Source organism: Orcinus orca, chromosome 9, assembly GCF_937001465.1.
Source record: "Orcinus orca chromosome 9, mOrcOrc1.1, whole genome shotgun sequence".
Lineage (NCBI taxonomy): Eukaryota > Metazoa > Chordata > Mammalia > Artiodactyla > Delphinidae > Orcinus > Orcinus orca.
In genome coordinates this window covers 68,723,225-68,746,478 of record NC_064567.1, presented here as the reverse complement: position 1 = coordinate 68,746,478, position 23,254 = coordinate 68,723,225, and the positions used below count along the sequence as shown (strand labels likewise).

Genomic DNA, 23,254 nt, shown 5'->3' with positions numbered 1-23,254 from the left:
AAGTAATCAGAATGAATGCACTGACAACCAGTTCCTTGCTGTAAGGAACTGATGTGGCTCTGTTGGTGTGTACTGTCTGACCATCTCCTTTGCCAGTAGACTTACAAGGGTCACAGTACGTGTGGATTTCTTTCCACTTCTGAAACTACACTGAGGGGCCTTTTCCCATGAACGTTCAAATTCAGCAGTGCAGTGATTACCTGGATATAAGGAGAATCCTAGTTGTGTGGTTATACGTGTTTGAGAGAGATATCATTATGTATCAGAATTGGGGGTTTGGAGATGGGGGGTACTGTAGTTGCACAAAATTCTTCCTGCTGGTTCTGTTCCTCCCTCCTTTTTTCTTCTCCTCTCACCAAAATACATCAAAGCATTTGCCTAGTGTTACTAATGCAGATGGTGCTTGATGTAGTCCTTACTGGAGAATTAGACAAGGAAATGTGATGGCACTGCAGGCGGGGAGATCATGAACATTATTGCAAAGATCATGATGTGTCCAGGGAATTGTAGGTGGTATTATTTGGTGGCTGAAGAATGAGGTGTAAAGCCCCACGTGTTGTGGGTGATTATATGTTGCCCTGTATAAAATATATGGAGGTGGGAATCCTCTGGTCAGGACTTTAGAATTATGAGTTATCTGTTGAAGAATGCTTAAAATTTTTTTGCCAGTGAATTAGTTAGAGTTCTCCAGAGAAACACAACAAATGAGATATATACATACACAATAAGGAATTGGCATACATGATTACAGATTATTAAGACTGACAAGTCCAAACTCTACAAAGCCAATGTCCCAGTTCAAGTCCAAAGGCCAGCAGACTACTGTAGAATCAGGAAGAGCCATGTTTCAGTTTGAAGGCTGTTATACAGGAGAATCATCTCTTACTTGGGGGGGGCTCAACGTTTTCTTTTATTCAGGTCTTAAAATGATTGGATGAGGCCCACCCACATAAGAGAGAGCAATCTGCTTTACTTAGTTTACAGATATAAATGTTACGCTCATCTAAAAACACCATGACAAACACCCAAATTATGTTTGGGCAAATATCTGGGCACCCTGTGTCCCAGGCAAGTTGACATACAAAATTAATCATTATAGCCAGTAAAGTAAAATCAAGTTGCACATTATTTATTTTTGGCATTATTATTAATTATTGGCAATCATACATATTCTTTGACCATTTAGAAGTTGTCATGCATGGGGATGAGGTATTAACTGAAAATTCTGAGCTTATTAATTATTGCTTACAGCTTTTAATTCTAACTTGTCGATTTCCAAGTTATGTTCCAGTTTGAATTTTATGTTGTCACTATGAGAGCTGTGCAACACTAGATGTGATATATAAATGAAGTTATTCAGTGTAAATCAGAGTACTTGTTAAAAATGATTTTGAGGGGAGGGATGTACCCTAGTGCTTTAGATATCAAAATACTTCATCATGTGACACAGGTGCCTTTTAGAAAGATTTTTTAAAAGCTGTTTAAAAGAGAGGGTAGTATGAAAACTAAAACTCAGAGAATAATATTAGTCATCAAGTTGACTGGTCAGGTATGATTTAAAGTTAATTTCAACGTTTTTCCAATTTATCCTTAGGTCTTTTTTGGGGCGAGAACAAAGAGTAGATTCTTGTGTTAGAGTGTTTATGATTCCAGGAAGTGAAATGACTTTATGGTTTTTCCCCAGTGCTATTGTTTTTATTTTAAACTCTAAATGTTTCTAAGAAGTGCTTTATTAATAGTTAGAACAGCAGATCAAGAATTCTAAAGACTTCTTTTTTCTTTTGATTTCATCATTAACCTCAAGGAAGTTGATAAATACGTTGTTTGCATTGAGAAATAATAAGGATTAATCATATTAATGATTGGAAAGTGTTTTGTGGTTCATGAAAAAAGTGAATTTTAAATAATGTGCCTTTTTTCCCGTCTTTGTGAGTTGGGGGATACTAGAATAACTGTGGAAGAGAGGAGGTTCAGTTTATTTGAGCCCTCTTCCTACAGCTTACATTCTTTCCCATTTTGGCCCTCCATCTGCATGGTACAAGTACAGTTATGGCAGATGCCTGTTTTTGATGAAGATCTTAAGTACATCAACATTTTCAGTTAAGCCTGTCAGTGCATGTTTGTGGATTCATTAATAGAAATCATGTAAGATGTTTCAGCCTAGGTCTAATGGACAAACTAAGATATGAACGATTAGAGCTAGAAGGTATCCATTTTAGCTTCAGAGGATTTAAGTGAAGAAAACAGGGGACTATTGATTACTCAAGAGGTGTATTCCATTACTATATAAAACTACTGCATATTTGGTGAAACTTTGAAACTTGAAAAGCAGGGGGACAAAGTTGATAGGGATTGTTTATCAAACTCTGAAATGTTAAGACCACAAAGGCACCATTTGGAATTAGAGATGGGTTGTATTTTGGTAAGATAAAAGGAATCTTAACTTATATTCATAATGAATGTATATGACCATGATAGCATTTATTCTGTGAATATTTATTGGGGATATACTTGTACAAAGCATTCTGGATAACTTTACACATATTAATTCATACAATCTCATTTAATTCTCATGTAGTATCTTTTATTATTCCCATGTCTCCTGTTTTTCTTTTAGATACTTATAAACTCCTTATAGAAAATTTGGCTTTACATAGTAATTGTTAGTCTCTCATCTCGTTTCATACATGTAAAATGCTGTCAAAGTATGAATATACTATTTTCAGATACAGAATTTGTATAAGATTTTGAAAAATTGCATTTACCTCAATAATTTAACAAATATTGGACACCCAAGAAGTGCCTCATACTTATAATTGAAATATAAACATTGCGTTTTTTCTTATAATATTGCCTTTAAAATATTGGGCACGAAATGTCTAAATTGTAAACTCCAGTGAGCCATGCAGATCAGAGAAGGAGTTGGGTGGGTTTGGGTTTCTTTAAAAATTTCACACTGAAATATCAAAGGGAAATGAGTAACCCAACACATTTTTTTTTCTCACTAAATTCGTCATCCTTCAGTTGCCACAGTATGGAGATGAGAGAAAACTACAAAATTATCCCCAAATTATTATACTCAAAAAGACTTATACCATTCTGATGGGATTAATCAGCTATCGTAGGTAATTTTTATGTTTTTTTAAAGATAGAGAAACCTTTTATAAACCTCACATTATAGAAAATCAGTGCAGTGAGTAAGCAGAGGTTTTCAACCTGGCTGAACATTAGAATCACTTTTGGAGCTTCAGAAAGTACAGGCGAGAATTTTGTTGGGTGAGTTATAAGCATATGTATTTTAAAAATATAAAGGCAAAACAAGAAGGTACTGAGAGTTGATTCTTAAGTGCAGCCATGTTTGAGAACCAGTTGAACCTAGTTTAGACTTTAAATGACCTTAGCCGGATAGAAAATTTATCATTGTTGGTGCTAAATGGTATTGATATGGACTGTAGACACTATTAGAAAGTGGCCAGTCTGGCACAGACTTCCATGTGGAATACAAGTAACTGGGAATTACAAGAAGTCAGCAGAAAATACAGAAACCAACAAGATAAAAGATTGACTTTGTTCATTATTATGTTATGCTGTCTTGAATCTAGGTCCTTATTTATGTTTTGCTCAGTTGATCTTTAATGAACAGAATTAATTTTTTAATAAATTTATCCAGCTTTATTGAGATATAATTGATGTAAAACATTTTAAGTTGTACAATATGATGGTTTGTTACATGTACATATTGTGAAATGATTATCACAAATAAGGTTAGGTAACAGATCCATCACCTCACATAATTAAAAATTTAGAGAGATGAATTTTAAAGTCCTCTACTATTTATATGTGTGTATGTGTGTGTATATAAATCTATTTTTAATTGTATCTTATTTGTTTCTTGGGGGGTTAGAATATTTTTTTATTTTAATACACTTTCAAACTTCAAAGATGGCAAGAATAGTACATATAACTTCCATCTGTCTTTTACCCAGATCACCAGTTCACGGAATTTTTACATTTTGCCCCATTTGCTCTATCATTTGTTTATATGTGAGCTCATTATCATCTCTTCTTGTGTATGTTCATGCTGTCTTTTGCTCTTTCTCTCTCTCTCTAGCTTTCTCCTTCTCTATCTCACAGAATTGTGAGATACTTAGTGGGTGTTTTAATCTGTTAAATTTATGGCAACTTCTTGCACAATAGCAGACTAATAAGGACAATAAAATGAATAATCCATGAGTCAAATGAGAAATCACAGTGGAAACTAGAAGTGTACCAGGTTAGAAAAAAATTAATGAAATCTTTTAAATTGAAAATGAAATAATTTAAACTGAAAAATATCACAATGTTTGATGTATAAATAAAACTGTTATTAGAGGAAAATTTAGAGCCTTAAATGTTGATCCTTGAACAACATGGGGTTTGGAACCTGACCTTCCTCACAGTATAAAATTTGTGGATAGCTTTACAGTTGGCTTTCTGTGTCCACAGTTTTGGATCTGTAGATTTAACCAATCACACTCATGTAGTACTGTACTATGTACGTATTGAGAAAAACAGGTGTAAGTGGACTCTCGCAGTTCGAACCTGTATTGTTCGAGGGTTGACTGTATTAGAATAAAGGAAAAGCACAAAAGCCCACTCTTTTTTTTCTTTTGTAAGAAATTAGAACAGTGAACTAAATCTATAGATAGTAGAATGAAGAAGATATTGAAGAAAATACTAAACATTCATAAGTTAGAAGACAAGCATAAGAGAGAATCAACACAACTTTTATTTGAAAATGTTAATAAAATTGATAAAACCTTGGCAAAAGTGATCATGAAAAATATTGAAGGCTCAAATAATTATTATCAGAAATGAAAAAAGAGCATCAGTGATGATCCTATAGACATTGCAATGAGATGTGAGCAACTTTGTTCGTCAGCTTGGGCTGCCATAATGAAATACCATAGACTGGATGGCTTAAACAACAGGAATTTATTTCTCACAGTTCTGGAAGTTGGGAATTCCAAGATAAAGGTGCTAGCTGATTCATTTTCCAGATAAGGGCTCTTGTCTGGGCTTGCAGACAGCTACCTGCTTGCTGAATTCTCACGTGGATGTGAGAGGAAGGTTCTGGTGTTTTTTCCTCTTTTTATAAAGGCACTAATCCCATCATGTGGACTTCACCCTATGAGATGATCTTTACTTCATGATCTCATCTAAACCTAATTACCTCCCAAGGACCCTACTTCCTAATACCATCACATTGGGGGGTTAAAACCTTCAACACGAATTTTGGGGGAACAGAAACATTCAGTCAATAGCTTTATGCTAATAGACTTAAATTTAGGTTAAATGAACACATTCATAGGCAAATACAACTAGGAAAAGTTGTTCATCCATTTAAGATATTGAATCTAATTAAAAACGCTACCACAAAGACAGTTGGCTTTTACCAGTGAATTTTACAAAAACATTGAAAAGAAGAAATAACACCAGTCATACACATTTCTTCAGAAAATGGAAAAAGAGAGAACTTTCCAACCCATTACATGCAGGCAGTGTAAATGTTTAATAAACCTCTCACAAGGACCTTATAAGAGTAAAATTACAGGCTAATTTTTATCATGAACATAGAAGCAAAATTCTAAAGGTTGCATTATCAGATTAAAAAATTATGATTTGGAAAAAAGGAAATAAAATTTTGTTCACAATTGACATGTTTGTATATATAAAAAATTTGAAATAACTTGTAAACCCTTAGAATTTATAAGTGAATTTAGCAGTTACTAAATGCAAAGACTGTATAGAAATCTTAAGATATTTTTATACGTCAGCAAGTAGAAAATGCAACTAAAGATATTATTTACAATAGCATCAATAATGTTTTTTAGAAATTTAACAAAAGTTGCAAAAAGACTCTACACTGGAGACTGTAAAACACTGAGAAAAATTAAGGAAGATCTCAATAAATAGAGGAATATATTATGTTTATAATTGAAAGGCTTCTGATTTTAAAGATGTCATTTTTGTCTAAAAAGCAGGTGAGGGACTTGCCCGGCTGTCCAGTGGTTAGGACTCCGCGCTTCCACTGCAGGGGGCCCCAGTTCCATCCCTTAATAGGGGAACTAAGATCCCTCAAGCTGCACACATGACCAAAATACTTAAAAGTAAATAAATAGCAGGTGATTTTGTGCAAATTTATTGTAAAATTTATATGGTAATGCAAAGATTCCTGAACAAAAAGCTATTTAGAACAGCTGACACGTGGCAAAAAATTAATGCCAAATTGATTTTGAGTTACTTCATTTTATTTATACAGTTGATCTTTGGACAACATGGGTGTTAGAGGCACTGACCCTCACAAAATTGAAAATCCACATATAATTTATAGTCAGCCCTCCCTATCTGTGGCTTTAACCAACTGAGGATCATATAGCACTGTACTATTTCCTATTGAAAAAAATCTGTGTATAAGTGGACACTTTGCAATTCAAACCCATGTTCAAGGGCTAACTGTATCTCAGTTTTGGAGGGGGATAATGTCCGTTTTAATTTGTTGTTGATTTACATTTGATAGAGCTTGGAATTCTCTAATGGATATATGATGAAACAAGGAAGGGAAATCTGCATATGTTGTGTTTTGTTTTAAAAAGTATTGTTAATGCATTATTTTATGAATTAGTCAGAATTGTTGTGGTACCATTATATTATATATGTAGTAAATTACTTTGTACTTACACAGTAAATTTTTTATTATAATGTTTTTGGTGTATGTGAAAGAAGCATTTGGAAATATAACTGGATTTTTGCTAGGACATTACAAAGTCCAAATTTCTCCAAATATTTAAGAGAATACAATACATACATTTGAATTAACTTGGTTTTCAAAAGCTACTGCTCGTACTATAGTTACATCTAAAGCTTTCAGGACACTCTAGGTATTCAGGAAAGCATGGGACCTTCATGTTCTGGCTTCACTGAGTATACCACTTCATAGCTCTCTGCTAAATCATCCAATGATTTTTTGAGTACTTATCTTGTCTCTTGTCACAATAAGTTTATGCTTGTACCCTTTCTACCCCAATACATTAAATTTTTAAAAAATCTTGTTTCTCTTAATCACTTTCAAAGCCTCTTGGCTCTACTAAGCAAAGTTTACCTTTCAAGAGTGAGCTCCTTGCTCATTTTAGCATAAAGATTTATTGAATCTTGTCAACCAATTTCCCTTTCTAATCACAGTGATGTTGCATAGCACTTAATATCTGTACCCTCCATTTGTGTTAATTATATTTAATTTTATTAGGCTTGTGTAACTTAAAATTATGGACATTTTCAAGTTGGTAGGAACCTGAATCTGTCACATAGATTCACAATAATATTGTTTGCAGGGTCATCATGAGACATAGTGTGAATATCGGGTGTGGCTCTTGGAACATATACTATTATTGTTAAGTGGGAGGTAGGTAGTAACAGGAATACCATTAACTGGTGACATTATTATTTTAAATGTTTTGGACTTCCCTGGTGGTCCAGTGGTTAAGACTTCACGCCTCCACACTTCCAATGCAGGGACATGGGTTTGATCCATGGTTGGGAAACTAAGATCCCACATGCCGTGCGGTGAGGCCAAACAAACCAGAGCAAACCAAAACAAAAATCTCTCTTAGAATTAATGAAACAGCTATGACTTATTGAAAAAGAAAATAAAGTTTGGTTCTCCCCAGCTTTTTTTTGAAGAATCATTAACTATTGCTAGAATAGTGTTTCTAGAGAGCCTGTTATGTGGAGTTGCCAGTGTAAGAAGCAGCTAGGTCCTAAGTTAAACTCACGTTTGGTTTGGGACTCGTATTTAAAACTAGACTTAAAAAAAAAATCCATGACATAATACCATGAAATGTGTTCTTAACTGGCAGCAGTGTAGCCATTTCTTAGTATTTTACATCTGTTTACTGTAAAGGAGGACTGCACGTATTTGGGGAGAGTGCATCCAGGGTTTACAAAGGTGAATATCACTATGTCATACAGCTTATGATTTTAAATTATATCATCTCAAGCCTTCCAAATTCGAAGAAAACCTATTTTTGACTATTTTCACTTGTGGTAATAGTTAAACAGGCAGGAATTTAATTGAATTGACTGGAATGGCAAGGAAAATGCTGTGCGTAGCCAGGGCACCAGGTGGCACAGTGAGCTGTACGCAGGAGACATCTTATGGCCTAACCAGAGGATCTGCCTGGGAGATGGGATTCAATCAGATTCTGGGAGATTCCTTGTAAATGTGGAAGGATTGAATTCTTGAGCCAAGTAGCTGTCACCTGCAGTTACTCTCTTCAAATATATCCGAAGATCCTTATTTCTGTTGCTTACATGATGTCCTGTTTACCCACCCACAAAATGTTAAAGACATAGATTTACTGACTTGGATGGTCAGTTGAGTCCAGGACATCTCTGTGCAGTCCAAGTCACTCCACTTGGCCTAAAGCCCACACCTCCCTATTCTTGTTCAATAGTTATGAACAGCGGGTTAGTATAGGTTTCAGCATACTAGGGCTTTGTTCCATATTCTGTTTGAAACAATATTATTTTTCTTTTTTATCTCAGAAAGAATTTCACAACAAATTTGTGTAGTTATGGACACAAAAGAAGATGAAGAACATGTAGGTTATCGTCTTGAAGAAATGCTAAAAAATGAATTAAATGTAAGTATTCAAAGATCCAGTTTGATAAAATACATTTGATTCCCACAGATTTTTATCATACAAAGATGCTTTGCTTGAGAAGGCATAAAAGTACTTTCAAGCTAATTTTCGTATTTTGCTGTAATGAAATCCTGTGTTTTGCCATCACTTTTGACTTGAAATACAATTAGTTCCCCTTCTCCACTCCTCTTCTGGATTTCCTCCCCACCTTCATTCTCCGAGTTCTATTTCTCCTTTAAAATTCAGCGCCAGTGTGACTTCTTTAGAAAGCCCCCCACCCCCACCCCGTCCCGGTGCACATGAGCCCCTGCGTGAGGTTGACACTTGTCTTGAGAATCACAGTGCCCAGCACATGCTAGATGCTTACTAAAGTTTGTTGAATACATGAAGAAAAGAAAGAGATTAAGAAGAGAGAGAAAAAAAAGAGAGAAACAGATATGCAAAAGATAGCATAATTATGACATTGAAGAAGTGAATGGATGTTTCTTGCCCCCCCCCCCTCCCTTTTTGGAACTGATCAAGGTCCAGGTTAACCTCATATTTAATATTAGGGTGAAGGAAATGCAAGAAGTAGCCGTGAGTGTGAAGCGGTGTATAGGAATTATTTACTACTTTTACCCCTAAGGACATCCATTATTTTTGTGACAGTTTTGTGCTTTGAAATGTTTTGCTTGCCAAGGTGATTTTATTGTTTTCATCAGTTGCCTTGTTTTCATTAAAATGTGTAACTGCCTGGGTTTATGATCAACATGTCATGGCTTTTTAACAACATACGTAATTCTAGTTGAAAGCAAAAGGAAAAAGTTTATTTTAGTAAGCTAGTTCTATCATGATAGCACAGTCAGTAAAGAGAACAGGCTCTGGTATCAGATTGCCAGTACTCAGATGTCTGTTTTATTGCCTCATTTCCTTATCTTAAATTGAAAATGTTAATAACATCTGCACTGTAAAGTTGTTGGGACAACTGAACTTTAAAAATGTATTTTAATGTGCTTAGAAAAGCATCTGCCATACCGTAAGTTTTCAAGGAATATGAACTATAAGAGACTTAACAATGACCTCTATTAACATCTCAGCTCGTCAGTTGAGATGAGGGTGTGATAGTATTAAGTAGTAGATACTACGAGCTCCCAAATTTCAGTCCTGTATTAAATACATGAACTGTTAAATACATAGATTCCTGGAATGTGTAAATATTTAGTGAATCATCTGGGATAAGTTCTGGAATTTCAGTTTTTAACAAGCTCCCCGTGGTCGTTTTGATGGCAGTCAGTGCTAAATCCTACCAGTAGCATTTGGAGCAACAATCTAAAACTGGAAAGAAATGGCGGCCGCCTCAGCTGTCTCTTGGGTGTAAAGGTTATACTTCAATCTTCTTTTCCAAGTTGCCTTTATTCGTAGACTTTCTGAGTATTCCTCCTCTGTTGCTGGAAGTTTTAGCACCTTGTTCTTTGCTTTCTATCTCAAATTCACCTGTTAAGAATCTGTTCCTAAGTTCTGTGCCCTAATTTCTCTGCTGCATCCTGCAGGATATTTAAGTATACATAACTGCCCATTGTCTGACCTCGTGAGGCAACGTTTTGCCTGAAAAATAGTCTTCTACTCTTGGATAATTTCATTCATTCTTTATCCATTCAGTGCAGAAGCCAATAAGATGGAATCCTGAAAGAGTGTTACTGGGACTTGGGCTATCAACCCTAGGTTTAGAGAGCTGGGTTCTACACTCTTGTTGAGCATCCAACTGACGCATCCTGTGTCACTCATTCCTTGGTCTTCCCAGTGTTAGATTCTACAAAGAGTCCTTTTTGTTACAATTATTATGATAGTCTCTTTTTGTTGCTACTTTTCCTGTATATGTTTGGTAATTATTGATCTAAAACAAATAGACTGCCAGATATTTCTTCAGCAAAGATAGGTTTCTTCAGGATAAACAGACCATTGAAATTTGGGGTCTGCAACCATGACAAGCCACATGCAAGTCTCCCCATAGCAAGGGAAGGACACTTTTATAGAAGGAGCAAGGAAGTTGGGAAGGCTAGAGTAAATAGACAGCCTGTGGTTTCTATTTGCTGAGTCCTTGCCAGGAGAGAGGAGGACTGTTTCTTCTTGTCGGGCTCAGCTGTAGTCACAGGGTGTGAGGGCTCCCCCTTCTGGTCTCCCAACTCTGTTTTAAGAGAGAAATTTGTTTATTCATTGTTTTGTGTGTTTTTTTCTAATTTTTATTAGAGTATAGTTGATTTACAATGTTGTGTTACTTTCTGCTATACAGCAAAGCGAATCAGTTATACATATACATATATCCACTCTTTTTTAGATTCTTTTCCCATATAGGCCATTACAGAGTATTGAGTAGAGTTCCCTGTGCTATACAATAGGTCCTTATTAGTTATCCATTTTATATATAGTCGTGTGTATATGTCAGTCCCAATCTCCCAATTTATCCCCCCCTCTTTCCTCCTTGGTAACTATAAGTTCGTTTTCTGCATCTGTGACTCTATTTCTGTTTTGTAAATAAGTTCATTTGTACCATTTTTAAAGATCCCACATATAAGCGATATCATATGATATTTGTCTTTCTCTGTCTGACGTACTTCACTCAGTATGACAATCTTGAGGTCCATCCACGTCGCTGCAAATGGCATTATTTCATTCTTTTTTATGGCTGAGTAGTATTCCATTATATATGTGTATACGACATCTTTTTAATCCATTCATCTGTTGATGGACATTTAGGTTGCTTTCGTGTCCTGGCTGTTGTATGTAGTGCTGCAATGATACATTGGGTCCATGTATGTTTTCAAATCATTGTTTAAATAATGATATGGAATTTAGGGATACACAGAATGGTGTGTAACTGGCACTGTGTGATTTTTTTTTTTTCAGGGCCTTCGCTTCTCAGGTCCTGTCCTTCTCATTTCCAGTGTCCGTTGTTTTCAGTGCACTTCATCTACCTACCTGTTGGGCCCAGTCTGGATATAGCCATTATCTTAACTGTGCTGAAAAATAAATACTAAGGCTATTTCTTAACTTCTGACCACAATATTTTACCTTTCCTTATATTACACTAAATTACTCTAACTGCACATACTTAAATTTTATAGGAAACTCTAATCCCACTGTCTTCTCTCCTTCAGCTACCTTTTGTTTCACCCTTTACTTCGATACCATGATCCATCACTTGAGTGGCTCATGGATCTTTTACCAGTATCTTTAATTCCCTTGTCCTTCTATTAAACCCAGTTAGTAAAACCTCATTCACGTTATCCGTCTAACTTTTCACTTCTCTGAGCCTGTATTCAGTCTTAACACTGCTGGAGAAAAGTATACCACAGTGTAGATCACTGTACTTTAAAAATACTGGTCTTCGTTCTTCACTGGGCCCTGAATGTTGTAAAGCAAGCATACCGTGATTCCATTGTGAGCTCCCCATTCTCCTCAGTGGATATTTTAAACCTTTTCCTCTCTCCTTAAATGTCTAACCCAGGTTTCTTAACCTTGGCACTATTGGCATTTTGGACTAGATATTGTGAGGGACTGTCCTGTGCCTTGGACACTGTTCAGCAGCATCCCAGTCTTCTACCCACTAGATGACAGTATTATACCCCCTAGTTGTAGCAAACAAAATGTCTCCAGACATTGCTAAATGTTGCCTGGAGCGGGGACAAAATCATCCTCCGGTTGAGAACCACTGGTCTAACCCCACCATCTTTACCTCCACTCTTAAATATGGTCTTATCTCTAACTGCAGAGTATAATTATATGCTCCAATATGGGAACATTCCTATCTTCCAAGCCCCAACCTTTAAAGAATCTTGCATCTGTAGCCATCTTCTCATTGAGACTATTTCCTCTCCTGAGCTCTGGTTCTCTTCCCCCCTTCCCCCTCTTCCATGAACAGATACATGTTCCTTCCATTAAAACAAAAACAAAGAAACAGTTCTAAACCCAAGGTTACCCTGTAGCCAAACTTCTTTAAAATAATTTATCTTCTCATTCCTCAGTCCACTGCATTTTGACTTCTGCCGCAACCTTCCGTAGGAACTGCTCTCGGTGAAGTCCTCAGTGACCTTCCTATGGGAAATCCACAAGACATTTATCAGTCTTACCTTATTTATTGCACCACTTGACTCTCTTGCCTGATACTATTTTTTCTAGAAGGAGTCTCATCCAGTAGATTTCTGTTACATCTTGTTTTTCTTTTATCCTTTTTCATTTTTGGCTGCTGCTTCTAAGTTTCTTTTGCAGGATTCAAGATTCTATTGATGATATTTAGATTTTTGGACATAGGTAATTGGACGTCTTTAAAAAAAAATGCTGATGGCTTCCAGTATCCTTCATTTGCTAGGGACACAAAGTATTCTCTAGCCCTGTGTTTAATTATTCATTTTCCTGCATTTGAGATCTGTATATTCAGTCGGAGGTCCCTTAAATGTCGATGATGTCGATGATATTTCACATTCACAAATTCTTTTTCCAGCCAGTCCTTCTCCATCTGCTAAGGTTTCAGTCTGTGAAAATGCATATCATTTCCTCATTCTCTGAACCTCGTATAAAGTTTGACTCATTCTCTATCTCACTCCGAAAGCAAATCAAGTTCCAAAACATTTGAATTCTACCTCTCATTATCATTCATATCTGTCCTTTTGTCTTCATTGCCACTGTCCTAGGCACCCCAGCTGTTGTCTGGATTACTGCAACAGCCTGTTAACTGACCTCCAGCCTTCAATCTTGCCCCTCTCAGATTTATTCTTTATGGGGCTGTTTGAATGATTGTTCTAAATTGTTTATCATGTTATTCCCTATTCAAATCTGTTTCTTGGTTTTCCATTGCTTCTAAATTAATATAAAAATTCCTTGCTATGTCTCATAAGATCTCTCACATGACTAATACTACTAATAAAAATAACAATAATAACAGCCAATGGTTTTCAGCACTTATTTTATGCTAGGTACCATAGCAAGTGCTCTTAACAACCTTTTGAAATGGGTACTGTTAACTTTTTTTTTCCAGTTGAAAGAACTGAGGCATAGAGGGGATTTTTTGTTGTTGTTGTTGTTTTGGTTTTTTTTGCGGTACGCGGGCCTCTCACTGTTGTGGCCTCTCCTGCTGCGGAGCACAGGCTCCGGACGCGCAGGCCCAGCTGCCATGGCTCACGGGCCCAGCCGCTCCGCGGCATGTGGGATCTTCCCAGACCTGGGCACGAACCCGTGTCCCCTGCAGTGGCAGGCGGACTCTCAACCACTGCGCCACCAGGGAAGCCCTAGAGGGGATGTTTAAATGGTTCTTGTTAACATTGTTGTGAAGGGGCAGAACAGGGACATGGAGATGAACTTGGATTCACGTAACACCAAAATCTGTCTTCTTAACCGGCACCCTTGCCAAACAGCCCTGCACTCTCTAACTGTGCACTCTTCAGGCCAGCTCTACTTTTTGCAGCTTCTCAAATGTGATAGTACTTTCTTCCCTCCAGGACCTTCACCCACGATGTCATTTTCCCCAGGGAGTTTTTCCTGAAAAGCTTTGTTTTTCCCCTGAAGTCTGGTTTATGTACCCTTCTATTGTGTTTTGTGAGAGGCTATACAGCCCCATGTGAGGTCTTCCCAAAGCATGATGCAGTCTTAATAAAAGGGGGATATTTATTGAATGTTGAATAAATGAATGGATAAATGATCACAACTTATTACTAAGTTGGATATTGTATTATATATTGTACTGTGCTTGCTGCATAACAAGTTACCCCCAAGTTTAGTGACCTTAAGTAACAAACATCTACTGTCTCAGTTTGTGTGTGTTAAGAATCTAGGCACAGCTTAGCCAGGTTCCTTTGACTCAAGGTCTTTCATTTGATTACAGTCAAGCTGTCTGTCCTCTATAGGCTGTCCTTTACAGTCTAATCTGAAGACTTGATATGGAGGTAGATTCTGCTCTCAACATTACGTGGTTGTTGGCAGGTCTCAATCCCTTGCCATGTAGGCTTGTCCACAGGGTTGCCTCACCACATGGCACTCAGGATTGAAGGCCCAGTAGTTTTGTAGCCTAATCTTAGAAGTGACATTCCATCATTTCTTTCGTATTCGGTTCATTTGAAGCAAGTCTGTATGTCCAACACACACTCAAGAGGAGGGAATTATACAAGGTTGTGAATACTGGGAAGTGTGGGTATCATTGGGGGGTGTGTTTTAGAGACTGATTATCACAAACTGTTACTATCTCAAAATAAATCTTCTAAGTTGTAAAAAGGAAACACCCACTAACATGGCCATCCTAGTTTCCGGTGGCATGTGAGGCAGTACTCTATATAGACCTAAGTCTTCTCTGAACATCAGCAATTTGCTTTATTGTACCTAAAATTTCCTCATCAAGATCATCATCCGTGTCAACTATAATTCCCTAGTCAAATGAGTCAAAGTCTATTTTATATGGATTCTAGGCCTTAGTCATTGAATCTACCAGAAATTCTGTATAAAAAACTCCAGAGATGATCAGAACATCCTGAAAAGTTTTGGAATCAACAACGGACACGAGGCGCTGACTAGCCAAAACCAACAGCCTGAGGACATACTCTCACCAAGGAATGAATATAATCTCCTAAATTAAATGTCATTCTATCCAGTACAAACCAACCAAGAAAAGAATTCATGACTAATTTGTTTAGATTTTTATGTTGATCAGTCCATAGTATAGCCGTAGGTAACCTGTTGTATAATCTGATGAAACATACTGACTATAACATGAATTTTAGAAGAAATGAGTCTAATGAAGGTAGAAATTGTAAAACGGAACTTTGTGTGTCCTGTTAACTTACTCAGACAATCTTGGTTGACCTTCAGAGGAGATGTCATTCATTTCTGCTAAATCTGCCCTGGCTTCTAAATTTGCCTAAGAACTATTAACCCACACAAGGACTTATCAGGATGTTTTCTCTCATAAACAGTCACAAGACTAAAAATTATGGAGTGCCTTCCATTTGTCAGAGAGAATATTATGTATCTTAATCCTTTAAAAGAAACCTATGACTTTCCCTCTCATTTTACAAATAGAAATAGGGAAACCTTATGGCTTAATGCTTTGTCTAAGATTATATAACTAATTGAATGTAGGTGCTGTTTGATTCATTATGATTTCTACTACTGAATATTTTTCTAAGAAATGGTGAAATAAAGAATTTTAAGTTTGACAGAAGGATTATATCTAAAGTCAGAAAGAAGTTTCCTTGTAAAAGAAATTACCATTTTTCTATAATTTTCTCTCCCTTTATAAGGGCACATTTATCTTATGGCATTTTTCAGCCTATAACTTATAGACAAACGCAAAATGCCACATATTCTAATATTTTTACCTCCAGAGCTTTTGTCTCATTTTGCAAAGGACATATAAAAAGCATGAAGTCACCACTATTAAAATCCACGCACCTGTAGGGCAGATCTGTGTAGGTGTGGAGCTGCTCAATGCACAACAGGAGGATTGTTTTATTGGCATGAAAAGAAAGGATGTTTCCTGATGAAACTGAAGGGAGAAATTGAGTATGCTTATTATAATTATCCATGCTAGATTTTGAGACATACCTTAGTGATGAACTGAATATCTCAACTCTAATGTAATGATACACACCAAATACATGGAGGAGGTTGCTAAAAAGTGAAATAAGGAATTAACTGAGTAGAGACTTACTGCTCCCACCCTCCATACACATGCAGATTTCACTCAGACTTAAATTTCAAGACTTCATTATCAGGCTTGTTAGATTCCTTCTTTGATTTCTTTAAGGAGGTCGGAAGTATTTCACAGAACCTACCTACTTTGGAGATAGAGGTCTCTAGAAGATACGTCAGGGCAGTAGACAGTGATGGAAGAGACCTCGCGCCTTCTTCCCAACTCTCACTGAAAAATAATTTTTGCCATATGCTGTGCTGAGAACAGTAAGGAATTTAGAAGTAGAAAGAGTGGTCTTTCATTAGTTACTTAATTCATGAATGTATTTACCAAATATTAAATGCCTATCAAGATTTAGTCACTGGATTTATGCAGTTGATCTAAGCAGGTATTGTTCCCTGTCCTCAAGGAGCATACTGTGCAGTTGGGGATAAAACAGTAAACAAACACACAAAAAATGTTTCATTACAAATTGTGATAACGCTACTAAGGAAAAAGTAAACTGTCCTTATGTAAGAGAGCCCTGGACAGTGATTTAAATTGCGAGTAGAGGGCAGTAAGTGAGCATCTCTTGGCAGATGTGGCATTTACTTAAGGCTAAACTGGTATTCACGAGTTAGCTATTTAGAGAGAAATACAGAAGGAACAGTGTGTGAAAGGTCCTTGAAGAGCTTCGTTCAGGGGCACTGAAATAAGGCTTGTATGACTGGAGTGGAGGTGGACTGGTGGGAGGTGAGGATAGAGACCGCGAGGGTCTAAATGCAGCCTCGTAGGCTTTGTTAAGCATACTGTGACTACCACCACCTACACTGCTGCTGTAACCACTACCATTACTTACGTTTTGTCCTACAAGCAAAATGAAGTGGTAGAAGACTTCAGCTGAAAATGTCACGATGCAATTTACATGTATAAGAAGACTGTTGGCTGCTGCTTAAAAGTAAAATTCTATGGAAAAAGACAGGTAGTATTTAATGTTGTTATACATCACAGAACCCCTAAAATCACAAGTGTCTTCAACCCAATTTTTGTTCCTATAATAGAAGAAAAGAAGCTCCTGAAGAATGCTGATCTATAATCTGGACAAACAGGGACCATAGGGGCTTTTTGTGTGTTTTGCTTATCCACCCCTTCCTGTTTCCTGGAGCACATAATTTAATTATTGTTTTGCGTAACCACAAATGACAAGCAGGATATAACTGAAAATCATTTGCTTTCCTGGGTGAAAGGCATGCTTTGGTTTTGTCGAGGTTGTCTGTGGTACCTAGTTTATTTTTCCTAATGCCCTCAAGGTTTTGTCCAGGGTATGGATCTGTGCCTTTTTTTTTTTTTTTAATAGACGTAACTAAATTCAGTGTATGACATATTCGTCAAGCAAAACATCCAAAATAGCAAATGAAGTAAGAAGAAAAGCAGAAATTAAAGAAATAGAACAAATCCAGTCATCTCAGCATTGTAAGACCTGTTCAAATTAGGGTTATTTCATGCTGATTTTGGCACATAACATTTTAAAATATTATGTTTAAAGTACCGATTTTTCATTTTTTTGAAGCTGAACACTGTACAGTGTAATAGTGAAATAACACTGTGAACAATGTTTCTCGGGCCTCTGAGTCTGAACAATGCCAACAGAATTAATTCATTTAAAGTATGCGGTTTTGGTGTATGTACAAGACTACATAAATTAGCTGAAGACCATCCAATAAAATCCATTTAGTTTGTTTGGGATGTTAGCCAGATTTCCTGATCAGTTTTCCAGAGGTAAAAATGTCCAAAAATCACTGGACCACCTAGTTGCTTGGGATGGTATTAATTATGTTCATGCTCTATTTAATAAAATTAACAGTTTATAATTATAATTGGTTGTCAGAGTTTTAGAATTTGGTTATTAATGAGGGAGTAAGGATAATCCTCCCTAAATGCCACTTTCTCTACTTTTTCTTTGTATACTTAACATGTATTCACCTTTTGTATCTGTGTGTATTTTTGAAACATAGGGACATATTGAAATATTACTCTTTCTAAAGGAACCAGATGGTTAATTTGTAAAAATGATAATCCTTGTCCGCTTAGGAATTAGGTCACTGCACACAAGTTCTACGTTATGCTAAGTTAAAAAATAAGCCAAAAGAATAGCCAACATCTAGATTTGGGGATATATTTGTAAAACTCAGGTCTCCTCTTGTAATTCAGGAAATTGATTTTACACACATGGTAAATGTGTTTAGAGGGAAAATTTTTATAAGAAGCTGAAAAGAATTGCTCTTTGGCATGTAGATTATAGTTTCCAACCTTCAACAGTTGATTTTCATGAATATGTATACACTAATTTTCTTATGCTATTTAAACTGAGATAAAGTTTTAAAACTTATTCACTGATGTCATTTCATTTTATTGATTTCTTTTTGGTTCTGAATAGAGGATATGTAATGTTTTTAAAATAATAATTTTATACTTATTAATGTTTCCCTAATAATTGAGTTTGGTGATACATTTCAACTATTTGCATGTGGTATGACTATAGTTAGTAACACCATAAAGTAGATTATTCTTTTGTTCTGGTGGCTTTAAGTAAATAATGGCTCCAAGGTTTTTGCTGTTTTAGGGAAACTAAACCAAATATACCCCTTTGAACTTGTGGTCAGAATAAATTATCCACGGTGTCTTGGTACCTGAGAACTTGTTTTCAAAGCTTTGTAGTACTTGTCTCCTTAGGTTAAATATCTCCTCTCTTTCTCCTCATATCTTCAGTGACTGTTTGCTGCATGTGAGTCAGAGTCTATACATTTTGACCCATTATTTCAGACCTCTCGCAGTCGATGCTGAACCTTTCACTCACAATGTCAACTCTCTTGTGGCCCAGCGTATTGTCTTGCTCATGCTTTGAAATTTTCTAGTTTTCTCTCACTCTTTTTCACTCGGTGTTCTGCTTGATTGCATGCCATCCTTGTCAGTTCTGTTTAATACTTGATTTAATATTACTCTTTCCATGAAGTTGTTCCCATTTTTTCTGGTTCTTGGACTTTCTAAACTACTTACCAACAGAGGTGTCATTCTGAATATGCTACGTTTTATTGTTATTCTTTTGCCTATCGCTTTCACCATCTCTTTTATCGCTGATCTCTTGCACAGTGCTGTGTATATGGAGGAGCCAGATAAATAGCTGTGGTTAGTGGTGGTAGAATGATGAACAAGCAAGCTTCTGGAATACCCCTCCACCTGGACATCAGCCAAATGTGTTTCTGGAGATAAAGAGGTAGCTGCTGGGTGTCCATCAATCATGTGAACAGTTGAGAAGAGTTTAGAACACAGAGTACACCCAAGAAGTTATAATTGATTTCCCAACCAGAAGAAAACTGTTTTTACAAATGGAGGGAAAAGAATAGCAAATAAAAGATGTTGATGAGATGAACTGGAGTTAGCTATGGTGATAAAGTTGGTGGCCAGAAGCCTTCTGTCAGGAAAGGGGGAGGGAGAGAGAGAGAGTGATGGGGAACTGAGCTCTGCTGAGGGGGAATTGCAGTGGCGTGAAGAAACAGGTCCATAAGCAACATTTTAAGGTGTATTCTTTAGCATCTGTAATAAGATTCTATATCAGCATATGAATCTACCTTTCTGTATCACCTAGAAACATACTGCTTTAAAAATATCCTGAGGTAGATAATTGTTCACATACTTCTGAAATAAGTCACATGATCATGTTTTTTTATTTTTGCTCAAAACGTAATTTATCCTTAATATTTAAAAAATGTTTTGGGCCTATGGGCTAAATGTATATTATGTAACTCATAATGGAAAGTTGTATGAGATGGAAATCTTATTTTATATATACAGTAATTATATTTTTTACTCAAGAGGAAAATACATTAATAAAAATCTCTTACTATGTAGGGTCTGAACAATTATATTGGCAGTATTTGGATTTTACAAGTGTTAGGGTGGTATTAAATATTCCTTAAAGTTGGGAATTTGCTGCGGTCACATGGTTAGGACTCTGAGCTCTCACTACTGAGGGCCCGGGTTTGATCCCTGGTTGGGAACTAAAATCCCATAAGCCGCACAGCATGGCCAAAAAGAGAAAAAAGAAAAAAAAGTTAATCAGTGCATTGTTTTTTTGTGGTTACATATGAAGGAACTCTTCGCTAAGCTACTCATGCATGTTTCTAGCTGATTTTAGTTTTCTTCTTTTTTTATTTCCTATCTAATTTAAAATTAGAGACAGTGTTGAAAACTTGGTAACAAGACAGAGTTCGAGCTGAGAATATATTATGTCCTATTTGTTTTTAATTTTTATTGGAGTATAGTTGATTTACAATGTTGTGTTAGTTTCAGGTGTACAGCAAAGTGACGCAGTTACACATATACATATATCCACTCTTTTTTAGATTCTCTTCCCATATACATCATTACAGAGTACTGAGTAGAGTTCCCTGGTCTATACAGTAGGTCCTTATTAGTTATCTATTTTATATATAGTTGTGTGTATATGTCAATCCCAATCTCCCAATTTATCCCTCCCCCCTCTTCTCCCCTGGTAACCATAAGTTTGTTTTCTATACCTGTAACTCTATTTCTGTTTTGTAAATAAGTTCATTTGTATTATTTTTTTAGATTCCACATACAAGCGATAGTATAGAGACCTCATCTAGTCATTTTGAACACACTTGTCATATTTATGGTATGTTATTTTAAAATTATATTAAAACACTTGTCTGATAAAATACAGTTTTAGTATTTCCCTTGTTAAAAAATGACTCTACTAAAACGTTTAAGTTGTTAGAATATTACTGCTTTTGATGTCAGCTACTGATTTCTGAATAAATGCTGAAGGCCAGAAACCACAGCTCTCCATTTAGCCCAGGATTTTGCAGTTGCTATGTTATTAACATTTTGGGACAGATAATTCTTTGTTCTGGAGGCTGGCCTGCGTGTGCATTATAGAATATTTAATAGCATCCCTGTCCTCTACCAACTTGGCACTGGTCGTACTTCCCTCTCACACTTCTGACAACCGAAAATGTCTCCTGATATGGCTGAATTTCCTCTTAGGACAAAGTTTCCCACAGTTAAGAACTGCTAATGTAAACTTTTGTTTCATGCACACTCAAATTTTACAATGGCTTGGGGATAAAGCTGTGTGTGTGTGTATAAATACACATGTACATATACATATATATTTGTATATGTGTGTGTATATATAATTGTAATTTCTAATGAATGCATGTCTAAATGAAATAGACTATTATCTTTAGACTATTTAAATCATTTATAACACTAATTGGAAACAGTATTTTGTGTGCATTCTAATTAGTGATTTCAAATTAATGACACTTTGAGTAGAACATAACTTGTACATACTTTATTAGTGCATATTTATATAGAAACTAGGCTCTCATGATATTTCCGTATATATCTGGCCAGTGTCTGTATTACTTAGAAAAGTTAAAATTTTGTAAATGTAAATTAGATTATGCTGTAAGTTTGGGAAGAATTTGAGGGAAAATACAGTTGAAGTAATAAATTCTTTAATTTTAGTCACTTAGCTTGCCATACTGATATATTTAATAAAAGATATAGGTAACTTATTTTAGATGATACAGAAAGGCAGTACCTTCAGTAGAATCAAGGTTCAAGTTACCTTCTGATTGTTAGTTGGAGGCACATTTCTCAGTAAATGTATCTACTGAAAATGAGAGAGGACTTTTATATTATCTAACTGCTTGCTGCTTCACAGTGTGATCCATGGACCAACTATAGCAACATTACCTGGTTGCTTGTTAGAAATGCAGATCCTACTCATTGTGCCATTTACACTACCACCAACAGAGTCAATTTCACACCCAAACAGAATTTATTGTTGTCAGTTTTATAATTTTAGCCATTTTTGTGGATGTATAACAGAACCATACGGTGTATTTGATTTGAAAAGATATCTGTGATGACTTTTTCATGTGTTTAATGATTAAGTATCTGTTCCCTTTTTTAAATAAAATTTTAAAGTGGAAAAAAAATGCAGATTCTTAGACCCCGCTCCACATCTAATGGAATCAAAATCTGTATTTTTAACGAGATTCCCAGAGATTCTTATGCATATTGAAATTGGAGAAACACAGGTCTTAACTTTATTTCATCTTGCCAGTATGATCTCCATGAGGACAGAAACTGTCTAGTCTATTGCTGTGGTCTCAATGTGCTATCTAGTGTCTGGCTCAGAGCCCTCAGTAGATAACTTATTGGTTGAATGAATGAAACTCTAACTTACGCTAATCCGGTGGATAGTAGGGTACCCTACCCTATGTGACTTTTTAAAAATTTTTAATTAAGACAGATAAGATTTGTTTACGTCAGCTTGCCAGTTCTCAGCTTGCAAATGTCTTATGCATTACTAAGAAACGTAAAGTGGTCATATTACCATGCATGCTTTTTAAACATATCATCCTTTATCATTTACAAAATGGATAATATTTACAAAATATGCCTGCCAAACATGATTTATGTGAGCTAATGCCAGTCACTTCTCATTTACTACAAAATCGCCCATTAGTTATATATAGTATAACGTTCTATAGTAAACCTCAGTGGAAAGATAAGCTTGAGCAGATTTGGTAGCTTTGCCTTTTGCCTAAACACTTTCTAGGGGCTTCCCTGGTGGCGCAGTGGTTGAGAGTCCGCCTGCCGATGCAGGGGACACGGGTTCGTGCCCCGGTCTGGGAAGATCCCACATGCCGCGGAGCGGCTGGGCCCGTGAGCCATGGCCGCTGAGCCTGCGTGTCCGGAGCCTGTGCTCCGCAACGGGAGAGGCCGCAACATTGAGAGGCCCACGTACAACAACAACAAAAAACACTTCCTAGCTTTGGATGTATAATCTGTATGATAAAATGGGAGCCTAGAATTCTTTGTAATAGTGTTCTGGTTTGTTAAG

At 36.3% G+C, this 23,254-nt stretch overlaps 1 protein-coding gene across 2 annotated transcripts in view; it reads left to right on the top strand.

Moving 5' to 3' along the window:
- CRPPA (CDP-L-ribitol pyrophosphorylase A) overlaps nt 1–23,254 on the top strand; it is a 352,865-nt gene that overhangs the window by 120,697 nt on the left and 208,914 nt on the right. For both annotated transcript variants that reach the window (XM_049714562.1, XM_004263477.3), the window contains exon 6: nt 8,584–8,681. In XM_049714562.1, coding sequence (XP_049570519.1) covers nt 8,584–8,681 — 98 coding nt within the window. The remainder of the gene's footprint in view (nt 1–8,583; nt 8,682–23,254) is intronic.